This window comes from Homalodisca vitripennis, chromosome X, assembly GCF_021130785.1.
Source record: "Homalodisca vitripennis isolate AUS2020 chromosome X, UT_GWSS_2.1, whole genome shotgun sequence".
NCBI classification, from domain to species: Eukaryota; Metazoa; Arthropoda; class Insecta; order Hemiptera; family Cicadellidae; genus Homalodisca; species Homalodisca vitripennis.
Window position 1 is genome coordinate 35,901,416 of NC_060215.1, and position 13,523 is coordinate 35,914,938.

A 13,523-nucleotide genomic window follows, 5' to 3' on the forward strand; every position below is an offset into this window, starting at 1 on the left:
TAACATCTGCTCCCACTGCCACTTTCAAACAAGTACCTACTCTAAAACATCTGCTTATTCATCCTAAAATCCCTGATCCCAACACTGTCCTGCACAGTATATACAGGCCTGTATGCCTGTAGGCCTCACAACCGACTAAGAACAAAAATGAATGGGTACAGTCAATATTTAAAAGTAGGCTACAAAGACAAACCAATCCCCCAACATGCTGCAAGCCAAAACGTCACAGACTTCAGTAACTGTTTTAAATCCACAATAGTAAAATCATAACCAAAATCCTGTAATCCCTCACAGTAAAGAATATGGGAACTAGCATACCAATGGGTAGCAAAACCAAAAAATCCTCCAAACCTAAACCTGAGATAAGTCCATCCCTTATCTATGCAGGCTAACAGTTTTCATAGATATTTAATACGAGATTCAATATAGTTCTCAACAAATTGTCAAAAGTTATAAAATGATAACAGTGTCTATCAAAAGTGAAGTTTGCAAACCCAGAATCAGAATCTTTTTATTAACATGAACATTGAGAACAGCTATGCGTCAGAATAAACCCAAACCCAAACAAGCCCAACCCAAACAACAATCCAAACCCAAAGTGGACAGACAGGTAAGTGCTCTCTACTGGTTGAGAAAGATTTCAATGCAATAGAAAATTTCTATTTATGTGTAAATATGTGTACTTGTATGTGTTCTTTCAATCAGTGAACCCTAGAATGTAGTTTTTAAGGTAAGCCTGCTGATTTTCCTATCAACTAGCAATAGCCCCTAGCTTTCAGCCCTAAAATTCAAACTTATGTTAAATGTAAATTAGGACTTTTTCATTACAAGGCCATGAAGAAATATACTTTTTTTAAAGTACTGACTTTATAATCCATGACAGGTGAAGGCTGGGAAGATTCTGTGGCCTGTAAGTTGTTCTTTCCTTCATTGCCTCCTCTTGTTTTTTACTATAAAACTATAGTGGAGTATAGCTGTGAAAGTAGAGATGTGCCTATAGAACTGGAACTAGTTCCATCAGAACATTCTGGAACCGTAAAATCCCCCAACCAGTTCACTTCTTCGGAACTCCATGTTCCATCGGATCGATTTACTAATCATGTCCAGAAATCCTTGGCATTCTGGTTCTGTTAAGTGTAACGACTAGTCAGCTCTGTTAAGCGGAACAACTAGGTTGCTAAATATTCTAGTTACGATCTAATATACAGGTAATGACAACATTTCAACTTGCAACCTGTCACTCTATTGGATTATTTAAATCAATTTGAGAGGTACTGTAGTTTGAGATTGACAGTGGTTATTAATCCTTCACAGTGTCCGTATTATACCAGTTAAAAATAAATCCTTAAAAATAACAGTTTATTTTACTATTTTAAGTTTACTTGTTCAATATTTAATTATGTTTTAGCTTCTGGTGGTGCTTGAAAGGAATTTTCAGTACTTCAGAAATATTACTTATCGTTCTTTTTGTGATGACTATCAACAGTTTGAATGGTCACGCACCAAGCGGAAGGTGAACTGGAGCTTAACTCAACATTCACTTAATTGTTTGGTTTACTTTGATTAACAGTACTATTAGCAACTTTATTAGAGGATTTAAAATTTTAATTGCTGTTATAGCACTGTATATCAAGATCTATAATGGACAAAAAACCAGTAGGGCAGAGACATTTTACATAACATAGCTGAACTGGAATTAAACTCAGCATTCACAGAGACATTGTAGTTGAATATCCTGCATCTCAAATACAATTAACAAAACGTTTCGGAACATGAAATTACTATAATGTTCCAGTACAAAATCAACCAGAAAATAGAATAATCCAGGCAAGAACCTATCAGAACGGAACGCCTGGAACTGGAGCTGACTTGCGGAACTAGTTTCGAGCCAGAACGTTCTGGTCGGAACCATTCCAATTCCAGAATGGCTTAACACGCCTCTATGTGAAAGTGATTCAAAATTTAATTGACAATAGCAAAATGCCAAATTGATTATTTTTAACCCTTTAATGACCAGACCAATCAACTAAATGCACTGTCGCAATATGTTGCTTATCAGTGTAAGACATTGTCTGCTTTTATTATTTTTCAACCTGGATGTAGATATTTTGAAAAATAAAATTAATTTTGTCAATTTTATTTCATTTATACCTAAAGAAAATACTGAATATTTCTATTCTGTACACAATTAATAAGGATATATTATTAATTATAGACTACCCAATTTATGGCATGCATGGTATCAGTTTTGTCAGGAGTTCATCACCAAATAATTCAAGCTGAGTTTTGATGATTTTTACTACAATCAATGTGACACTTTGCTACTTGACCACACTGACAGTTCTGGACCACACAGGCAGGTGGCAATAAGTTTAGGTTTTAAGGCATTAAATGTGAAGTGACAAAGCACATATTACCTTACCTATATCACTCATTGTTTTTATGCAGTGTTGAACTGAAGTGTGTGTTAACCATATTTTTTTTTAAATTGAATTTACAATTTGAAAATGATGTAAATTTAATAATTCATGCGAAAAAGAGTTAGAGAGGATTAACAATATACCCTCTGGTTCATCACCTCTGTTTAATGCTTCAGGATTAACCTTTTATTACACTCTATGTACCTTGTCACATTTTTCAATTGCAGCAGCAAAGACAGGGAATTTAAGCAGCTCTCTTCCCATTCCATTCCACTGTGATCCCATTCCAGAGAAAACAAACCAAACTGGCCTACGTTTTTCTGAATCACAAGCCTAAAACAAATCACTTGTATTACCTGGTAATAAATGCACCATATTACTGAAGTATTTAAATGTAAGATACATTTAATTAACTAAACTAATAACAAACCAATTTGAAAAGTTTGAACAAAACTTGATACCACTAGTGAAGGGTTACAAGTATTTCAAATATTAATTTTTACTTCTTGCAAGGCTTTTTGAAACCAAAGATTTTATAATCAGGTGACTCTACAAATTAATAGTCGCTTGACTATAAAAGCTCTAATTCCATGTTTTAAGTGTTCAGTATAGGAACGTTATGATGATGCACATTTCCAGACAAGTAAAAGGTAGCCTCAACAATAAAAACAATTCGGTTTATAAAATGTATCCAGTCCATCATACAGAATAACAACAGCAAATTCATACCTCTTTAATTTGTCATGTGACTTCAAATCATGCAATAGTTGAGGTTTTTAACAATTAAATTTAAATATTTTTTCAAAACTTTGAGAACTTTATACTTAGGGACATTCAACTCACATCCACGTTGCCGCTCAGACTTTTTTGGACTTCTTTCAAAACGGTTTTGAATGCTTTCAACGGTTTGATCTTCTGTTTGTAGCCTACCTGTCCGCGTTTTGTCCAATAAGCTGCCCTGAAAACACAGTATAAAACTTTGCTAGCCACAAAATATACTAAACTTTTCTTTACAAAGTTGCCATTATATTTTTTGTAAAAGCGTTAGGCATCTATAAAAACAGTGGCTAACTCAGCCAATAAAACAAAACTTTATAAACAACTGTTTAAATTTATATCTGTTTCATAGACATATGATCAATAATAGAGTAGCTATAATAAAATAAAAGTGTGACTTTGTGGACACACTGTATTGTTATAGAACAAAATTTTAATTGTAAAAATACAATTTTAAAAATCTTTAATTATAACATTATTACTATTTAGGGTTTCTTTTTTATTACATACTTGGCTTTTACTCACCACCTGTCCCTCCCACCCCCCCAAAGAACATTTTATTTCAAAATAATCGATCTCTTAATATTCTATTTTCGACTAAATAAATTATGTAACTATATATACTGATTCAACAATGATAGTAACAGATTTTGATTCACAACAATTAAATAAAACTGTACGCACCAAGATTTCACAGTTGGTTGAGAGATCACTAGAAGGCAGTACTGCATATCCCCTCCACAGGTAATTAGGAATACTTGTCTTGTGTATGTTGTTCACTAGGGATACAAATTCTGTGTCCAGAGGCATTGACTGCAGCTGAAATAGATATTTTATATAACTAAAGTGAAGACTAGTAGTAACTTATACATGCACTATTCAGAATCAGAAATTATTCATCATGATATATAGTTTCAATTGATAAGAGTCCTATAAATAATAAAATATATATTTATGAATAAAGTAGTAATAATAAAATACAATTATTCTCATTGGTTCTTAATGGAACAGGTTTTCTAATAGCAGTTTTAGAACTATTAGAATAATGTATGTAGTAACTAAAGTTTTTAAAATCAGACAACTGTAGTAGTTTTTGTTGTTGTATATTCGATGCTAGTAACCATTTATGTATATAAATCGTGCCTTTCTAGAAATAACTTGAAGTTTCAAGTATGATAGTGACGAGAAGTGAGGGCCTGGTGAAAATGCTGATATGCTCTAGTGAGAATACTTAAATCTATTACTAACAGAAACTTTTTTTAAGAATTTAACACAATACAAATGTTTGTATCAGTATAATTTTTAACCACAGTTTTATTTTAAATGTTAAATTACATGTTAGAAAAAGTTTTGAATTGTGGTAAGATATCTGTCTGACAATTTCTTTGACATTTAATTTATTAACTTAATTAATTTAATTTTTTAACTCTATAATAGTAATAATAATTGCTGTTGATTTAAATATACCCCTCAGAAATTTTTATATGCCATAATCTACATTTTCAAAACATTCCTGAATTTTTTGTACTGAGTGTCAAGATTAAAACATTAATATTGAACTTACTTGTTAAGATTACATTTTAAAATTTGGTAATAATACAGGTGTGTCAAGCAATTATTGAGTTTGTCTTAATCAAAGTTCAATAAAACTGTGTTGACATAAAGATAATGTTCTATACAGACGAAATAACACAAAATTAGTAGTATAATTATTAGTAGTGAAGTACTATGATTGTGGTGCAATTAAAAGGCCATGATATTTGAGATTATGAATTGACGTTCTCAAAATCTGCAGAACCGATTTATAAGATTATAGGACTTGTTTAATGTGACAGCAAAATGTAATAATAAATATATGGTTTCATGACTAATGCTATAAAACTTGTTTTAAACCACTACATAGTTTATGAAGGTTGTCAAAAACATTTATGACCTAATTTTTAAATTCATATAACAACAAATTGCTTGTATTTATTAAAACTGCTATGGCTCTAATTATTTGAATTACATAACAAAATTCTCTAAAACTTTACATTTAAAAGAGAAAAGACAAAGTTTATTTTAGTACTGTCCACTTACTTTGTCAGTAACAACTTTGGCACCTTCTTCATTCCGGGCAGACACCAAAACCAGTCTGTGTAGGCCATCTGACGGAAGTGCTTCTGCAGATTGTTCCATACACAGCTTCTGTTTACTGTTTCTGCGTAGTAGTGTGTGACCCATTGTACCGCTGATGGAGATATTGTTTATTGCTACCAAATCTCCAGGAAGGGGAGTATTTTCTGTAACTGGCTTCAAGAAAAAAAATTTGCTTACTAGTTGTTTAACTTAATCTGCTGTTTTGTACCATAGTTCAAATTCATTTATGCTGAATCGCAGTAGGAAGTAGGCTCTTATTAACTAGACGCGGTGCGGGGACATTGTTTGTTCAGTTGGACCGGCAATCAGCTGATCGGTCAGTGACGTATCGGGTGATGCGTTCCTCCCGGCTCGCTGGAGGAGCGGTCAGTCTAGTCTTGGCGATTGAGAGTACGTGTAGCGGTCGAGTTAGTAGCTGAAGTTCTTTCTCTAACCCAATAGTTGGGATTTAGAGTAATTTATTTTTCGTGGGTAAAGTCAATTTGAAGTATTTTAAAATTTTTAGTGCGTTTTAAGATCCGATCTGCCTCCGTAATCTTCAAAGTAGTAAGTCCCCGTACCAGCGTATAGTTAATATCTTTTATTTTATAATACTGTATTAAAAATTTCTAAAGTTTCCCATCTTTCAGAGTCTGAAAATTTAATTCAAATTTTTGAAGTTTTGTGAATTAAATTTTGGTGATAAAGTAAATATCAAGTTTTGTGTTATATTAATTTTGAGTATTTTGAGAAGAGAACTTTTTATTTGTGTTTTGTTAATTTAAACCATTTTTGGAGAAGTATACATTTTTAGTTTAATTTTAATTTTAATATCTTTTAATCAGACTCTTAATTAGATTTGTTCGATTGAGTGACATTTGAAGAAAATTGAATCAAAAGTTTGTAAACTTTTGGATGAACTTAAATTTCGGAATAAAGCAAGTATTTCCGAAAAGTTGTTTAATTTATAAAGTATTTGCTCCATATAAATTTTAAAATATGTGCTATAAAAACGGTACATAATTTGCGCCACTCTGCTGTTTCTTTTTGAGCATAAACTTGTACAACAGGTTATTTACAGGAAAGAACTTGTAAACTGGTATAAACTTGTATAATTTCATGAAAGTGTGTGTAACTTGTATAAGACTTGTATGAACTTGAACATTGTGTATAAACCTGCATAATTTTTGTGTAGTGAGTAAGACTTAGGACTTAGAATAATATTGTGAGTTTGGAATATTTGATTTATTTTAAGAAAATTATTTTAAAATAAAAATGGAGCTAGTGTATGTGGATCTGTTGCTCAAAAAGGAATTAATATTTGAAATAAATTATAGGGACGGAAATGCTTTTTAAATACGACACCGTCATAAACTTAGAAAAATGTGGAGGTCCCCTTTGAAATTTAATAATATGGGACAATGCTAGTAACCGGAAAGGGGTTATAAAATAATTAATGGTTATAGAAAGGTTCAAGAACAATGAGGGCAGGAGATAGGAATATTGTTGAGAGCTTCCTGTATAAATGTAAAAAGGTCCGGATGTTCCCAATCCGCAATAATTCAGCCCGTTGTAAAAGTATTTTGTTGTAGAGTCCGTATCGTAAAGTTTTATTACAAGTGAAACCCGATAAGTGAAAGCGAAGTGACTCTGATAAGTGAAAACTAAGTGGGAGGGCCCGATAAGTGAAAGAGTTTATGACACGGCAGTAAAGATAGGACTGGGCAATATGATTGAATATTTTCATGTGAAATGCTTATCGGAAATAACAAGGAAATATTGATTCCTGGTAAAATGTGTTTTTTGTTTTTAAAATAAAGATAGCTTGTTTTCTTTTTTTTAAGGTGCATAAAGTATTAACAAATAATAAGGTACAATTTCTAAATTTAAATTTTAAATTCGAAATGTGAAATTTTAGAACTCAATAAACATTAACTCCCCCGCGCAAAGGTCAGTATGTTTTATTTTCAGGACAATTATATTGTCGAAAAGGAATTGAAGATGGGTCTAAAACAATAAAATTGGCAATATAATTTATTTTTAAATTAACTTCAAGAATTGATTATATATTTATGTATTAATTTGGCCCAAAACACCAAAACAAGTTAAGTATGAGAGTCCAGTAGTTTATTATAATAATACAAATAAATATTGGAATATAAAAAGGGTGATGTGACGACGTTTTTATTTCAGCAATTGTATGGCTAAGATGAGAAGTCATAATATAAAAATGCCAGTGTAAGTGTGTGATAGGAGTGTGGTTGTAAACCATGTAATTTTCAGGGACAATGAATGGCATTAATGGTGTATGAAATTAATACACAGAGGTATTGTGATATATCATGAGATATATTTCTTCCCTGTTCCTTCAAATGTAGAAGGACAGGGTAATTTTGGTAATGTTATGGTGTTTTTGTCCCCTGTTCCTTCCAATAGGGAAGGACAGGGTAATATAGTTTTGGTATACAATGAGTTGTATTGATAGTGATATTTCTTCCCTGTTCCTTCAAATGTAGAAGGACAGGGTAATATTGTTTTTTTTTATCACTATATGAGGTTTATTGTGTGTAAACAATTGATTATTGTGCCATTGTAATCCCTGTAAAATTGATTGTATTGTAATTAACATCATCTGGTAATGGTTTACATTCGTGACAACACTGGCGCAGGCGTACAATAAGAACACCGTGAAAGACTGACAGCCATACAATTATACGGAGGGAATATTTTGTAAAAAGGAATGTCCTCCAAGAGCTCAATGGCCCTCGCTGGCTGAAATTGTTATTAGATTGGAGGAGCAGGTAGCAGTGCTATTAGCGAACCAGAGCCAGCCAACCACGAGATCAACGAGGCCGCCGCACTGCACCGGCCGCCACAATCATTGGAGAAGCTACCTGCCTCGACTCCTCACCTACCACATCCCTCTGCGATGGCTACCTGGGGAGCCAAACTGGACGTCGGACACTCCTACCACATCACCCCTCGGACTACTACACATCACAGCCTCCATGTAGTGATAAGTACAAAAGAATTGTTATTTAAAAGTGTGCATTGTGGAGGGATATTATTGTACTTAGTCCGGGATGAGTGTTTAAAGGTTTAGGTTTCCTACCGTGATTGCAGCTTCGGGCTAGGGAAAATATGTACCATAGTTCAAATTCATTTATGCTGAATCGCGGTAGGAAGTAGGCTCTTATTAACTAGACGCGGTGCGGGGACATTGTTTGTTCAGTTGGACCGGCAATCAGCTGATCGGATCAGTGACGTATCGGGTGATGCGTTCCTCCCGGCTCGCTGGAGGAGCGGTCAGTCTAGTCTTGGCGATTGAGGAGTACGTGTAGCGGTCGAGTTAGTAGCTGAAGTTCTTTCTCTAACCCAATAGTTTGGGATTTAGAGTAATTTATTTTTCGTGGGTAAAGTCAATTTGAAGTATTTAAAATTTTTAGTGCGTTTTAAGATCCGATCTGCCTCCGTAATCTTCAAAGTAGTAAGTCCCGTACCAGCGTATAGTTAATATCTTTTATTTTATAATACTGTATTAAAAATTTCTAAAGTTTCCCATCTTTCAGAGTCTGAAAATTTAATTCAAATTTTTGAAGTTTTTGTGAATTAAATTTTGGTGATAAAGTAAATATCAAGTTTTTGTGTTATATTAATTTTGAGTATTTTGAGAAGAGAACTTTTTATTTTGTTTTGTTAATTTAAACCATTTTTGGAGAAGTATACATTTTTAGTTTAATTTTAATTTTAATATCTTTTAAATCAGACTCTTAATTAGATTTGTTCGATTGAGTGACATTTGAAGAAAATTGAATCAAAAGTTTGTAAACTTTTGGATGAACTTAAATTTCGGAATAAAGCAAGTATTTCCGAAAAGTTGTTTAATTTATAAAGTATTTGCTCCATATAAATTTAAAATATGTGCTATAAAAACGGTACATAATTTGCGCCACTCTGCTGTTTCTTTTTGAGCATAAACTTGTACAACAGGTTATTTACAGGAAAGAACTTGTAAACTGGTATAAACTTGTATAATTCATGAAAGTGTGTGTAACTTGTATAAGACTTGTATGAACTTGAACATTGTGTATAAACCTGCATAATTTTTGTGTAGTGAGAGTAAGACTTAGGACTTAGAATAATATTGTGAGTTTGGAATATTTGATTTATTTTAAGAAAATTATTTTAAAATAAAAATGGAGCTAGTGTATGTGGATCTGTTGCTCAAAAAGGAATTAATATTTGAAATAAATTATAGGGACGGAAATGCTTTTAAATACGACACCGTCATAGAACTTAGAAAAATGTGGAGGTCCCCATTGAAATTTAATAATATTATGGGACAATGCTAGTAACCGTAAAGGGGTTATAAAATAATTATGGTTATAGAAAGGTTCAAGAACAATGAGGGCAGGAGATAGGAATATTGTTGAGAGCTTCCTGTATAAATGTAAAAAGGTCCGGATGTTCCCAATCCGCAATAATTCAGCCCGTTGTAAAAAGTATTTGTTTGTAGAGTCCGTAATCGTAAAGTTTTATTACAATGAACCCGATAAGTGAAAGCGATGAAGTGACTCTGATAAGTGAAAACTAAGTGGGCCCGATAAGTGAAAGAGTTTTATGACACGGCAGTAAAAGATAGGACTGGGCAATATGATTGAATATTTTCATGTGAAATGCTTATCGGAAATAACAAGGAAATATTGATCCTGGTAAAATGTGTTTTTTGTTTTAAAATAAAGATAGCTTGTTTTCTTTTTTTTTAAGGTGCATAAAGTATTAAACAAATAATAAGGTACAATTTCTAAATTTAAATTTAAATTCGAAATGTGATGAAATTTTAGAACTCAATAAACATTAACTCCCCCGCGCAAAGGTTCAGTATGTTTTATTTTCAGGACAATTATATTGTCGAAAAGGAATTGAAGATGGGTCTAAAACAATAAAATTGGCAATATAATTTATTTTTAAAATTAACTTCAAGAATTGATTATATATTTATGTATTAATTTGGCCCAAAACACAAAAACAAGTTAAGTATGAGAGTCCAGTAGTTTATTATAATAATTAAACAAATAAATATTGGAATATAAAAGGGTGATGTGACGACGTTTTTATTTCAGCAATTGTATGGCTAAGATGAGAAGTCATAATATAAAATGCCAGTGTAAGTGTGTGATAGGAGTGTGGTTGTAAACCATGTAATTTTCAGGGACAATGAATGGCATTAATGGGTGTATGAAATTAATACACAGAGGTATTGTGATATATCATGAGATATATTTCTTCCCTGTTCCTTCAAATGTAGAAGGACAGGGTAATTTTTGGTAATGTTATGGTGTTTTTTGTCCCCTGTTCCTTCCAATAGGGAAGGACAGGGTAATATTTTTGGTATACAATGAGTTGTATAGATAGTGATATTTCTTCCCCTGTTCCTTCAAATGTAGAAGGACAGGGTAATATTTGTTTTTTATCACTATATGAGGTTTATTGTGTGTAAACAATTGATTATTGTGCCATTGTAATCCCTGTAAATTGATTGTATTGTAATTAACATCATCTGGTAATGGTTTACATTCGTGACACTGGCGCAGGCGTACAATAAGAACACCGTGAAAGACTGACAGCCATACAATTATACGGAGGGAATATTTTGTAAAAAAGGAATGTCCTCCAAGAGCTCAATGCCTCGCTGGCTGAAATTGGTTATTAGATTGGAGGAGCAGGGTAGCAGTGCTATTAGCGAACCAAGAGCCAGCCCAACCACGAGATCAAACGAGGCCGCCGCACTGCACCGGCCGCACAATCATTGGAGAAGCTACCTGCCTCGACTCCTCACCTACCACATCCCTCTGCGATGGCTACCTGGGGAGCCAAACTGGACGTCGGACACTCCTACCTACCACATCACCCCTCGGACTACACATCACAGCCTCCATGTAGTGATAAGTACAAAAGAATTGTTATTTAAAAGTGTGCATGTGGAGGGATATTATTGTACTTAGTCCGGGATGAGTGTTTAAAGGTTTAGGTTCCTACCGTGATTGCAGCTTCGGGCTAGGGAAAATATGTACCATAGTTCAAATTCATTTATGCTGAATCGCGGTAGGAAGTAGGCTCTTATTAACTAGACGCGGTGCGGGGACATTGTTTGTTCAGTTGGACCGGCAATCAGCTGATCGGTCAGTGACGTATCGGGTGATGCGTTCCTCCCGGCTCGCTGGAGGAGCGGTCAGTCCTAGTCTTGGCGATTGAGGAGTACGTGTAGCGGGTCGAGTTAGTAGCTGAAGTTCTTTCTCTAACCCAATAGTTGGGATTTAGAGTAATTTATTTTTTCGTGGGTAAAGTCAATTTTGAAGTATTTAAAATTTTTTAGTGCGTTTTAAGATCCGATCTGCCTCCGTAATCTTCAAAGTAGTAAGTCCCGTACCAGCGTATAGTTTAATATCTTTTATTTTATAATACTGTATTAAAAATTTCTAAAGTTTCCCATCTTTCAGAGTCTGAAAATTTAATTCAAAATTTTTGAAGTTTTGTGAATTAAATTTTGGTGATAAAGTAAATATCAAGTTTTGTGTTATATTAATTTTGAGTATTTTGAGAAGAGAACTTTTTATTTTGTTTTGTTAATTTAAACCATTTTTTGGAGAAGTATACATTTTTAGTTTAATTTTAATTTTAATATCTTTTAATCAGACTCTTAATTAGATTTGTTTTCGATTGAGTGACATTTGAAGAAAATTGAATCAAAAGTTTGTAAACTTTGTAAACTTTTGGATGAACTTAAATTTCGGAATAAAGCAAGTAAATTATTTCCGAAAAGTTGTTTAATTTATAAAGTATTTGCTCCATATAAATTTAAAATATGTGCTATAAAAACGGTACATAATTTGCGCCACTCTGCTGTTTCTTTTTGAGCATAAACTTGTACAACAGGTTATTTACAAGAAAGAACTTGTAAACTGGTATAAACTTGTATAATTCATGAAAGTGTGTGTAACTTGTATAAGACTTGTATGAACTTGAAACATTGTGTATAAACCTGCATAATTTTGTGTAGTGAGTAAGACTTAGGACTTAGAATAATATTGTGAGTTTGGAATATTTGATTTATTTTAAGAAAATTATTTTAAAATAAAAATGGAGCTAGTGTATGTGGATCTGTTGCTCAAAAAGGAATTAATATTTGAAATAAATTATAGGGACGGAAATGCTTTTAAATACGACACCGTCATAAACTTAGAAAAATGTGGAGGTCCCCTTTGAAATTTAATAATATGGACAATGCTAGTAACCCGGAAAAGGGGTTATAAAATAATTATGGTTATAGAAAGGTTCAAGAACAATGAGGGGCAGGAGATAGGAATATTGTTGAGAGCTTCCTGTATAAATGTAAAAAAGGTCCGGATGTTCCCAATCCGCAATAATTTCAGCCCGTTGTAAAAGTATTTGTTTGTAGAGTCCGTATCGTAAAGTTTTTATTACAAGTGAACCCGATAAGTGAAAGCGAAGTGACTCTGATAAGTGAAAACTAAGTGGGCCCGATAAGTGAAAGAGTTTATGACACGGCAGTAAAGATAGGATTACTGGGCAATATGATTGAATATTTTCATGTGAAATGCTTATCGGAAATAACAAGGAAATATTGATCCTGGTAAAATGTGTTTTTTGTTTTAAAATAAAGATAGCTTGTTTTCTTTTTTTTAAGGTGCATAAAGTATTAACAAATAATAAGGTACAGTTTGAAGGATTATATCCATAGTTGAAGATTAAAACATAACTTATTACTTAAAGTAATAACTGCTGGCTGGGATTTAATGTCGGAATCTGGAGTAGTAGTAGTAGGCCACAGTTGCTTATGGGTACACAGGATTGTACAATAAGTAACCATAACAGACTCTCATGAATATGTTATATACAAGGCACCTCTTATGTGTTAGTAACTTGAGAATAAATAGAAATGTCTTTGCCATGTTCAGCCATCGTAACTAGTTATATTTTGAAAAGAACAATACCGATCCTAATAACATCATATTCTTGTTGTACATCACCTTAAAGCATGGGGCTTTAGCAAATTTTGAGATTGGCTTTGTTCAAATAAGCGTAATCAAATAATTTCAAATAAAACGTTTAACAAGGAAATGATATAAACAACTTTTATAATAAAAAAATAAATTATTTCTTACAACATAATGACTGACAGGAGAA

At 32.9% G+C, this 13,523-nt stretch overlaps 1 protein-coding gene across 1 annotated transcript in view; it reads right to left on the bottom strand.

Annotated features, from left to right (window-relative positions):
• The window catches only part of LOC124368898 (fatty acid synthase-like), a 98,076-nt gene that overhangs the window by 66,312 nt on the left and 18,241 nt on the right, over positions 1–13,523 (bottom strand). The window contains exons 8-10 of the mRNA XM_046826410.1: positions 5,277–5,489; positions 3,882–4,016; positions 2,625–2,753 (exon numbers count right to left, since the gene is read on the bottom strand). Coding sequence (XP_046682366.1) covers positions 2,625–2,753; positions 3,882–4,016; positions 5,277–5,489 — 477 coding nt within the window. The remainder of the gene's footprint in view (positions 1–2,624; positions 2,754–3,881; positions 4,017–5,276; positions 5,490–13,523) is intronic.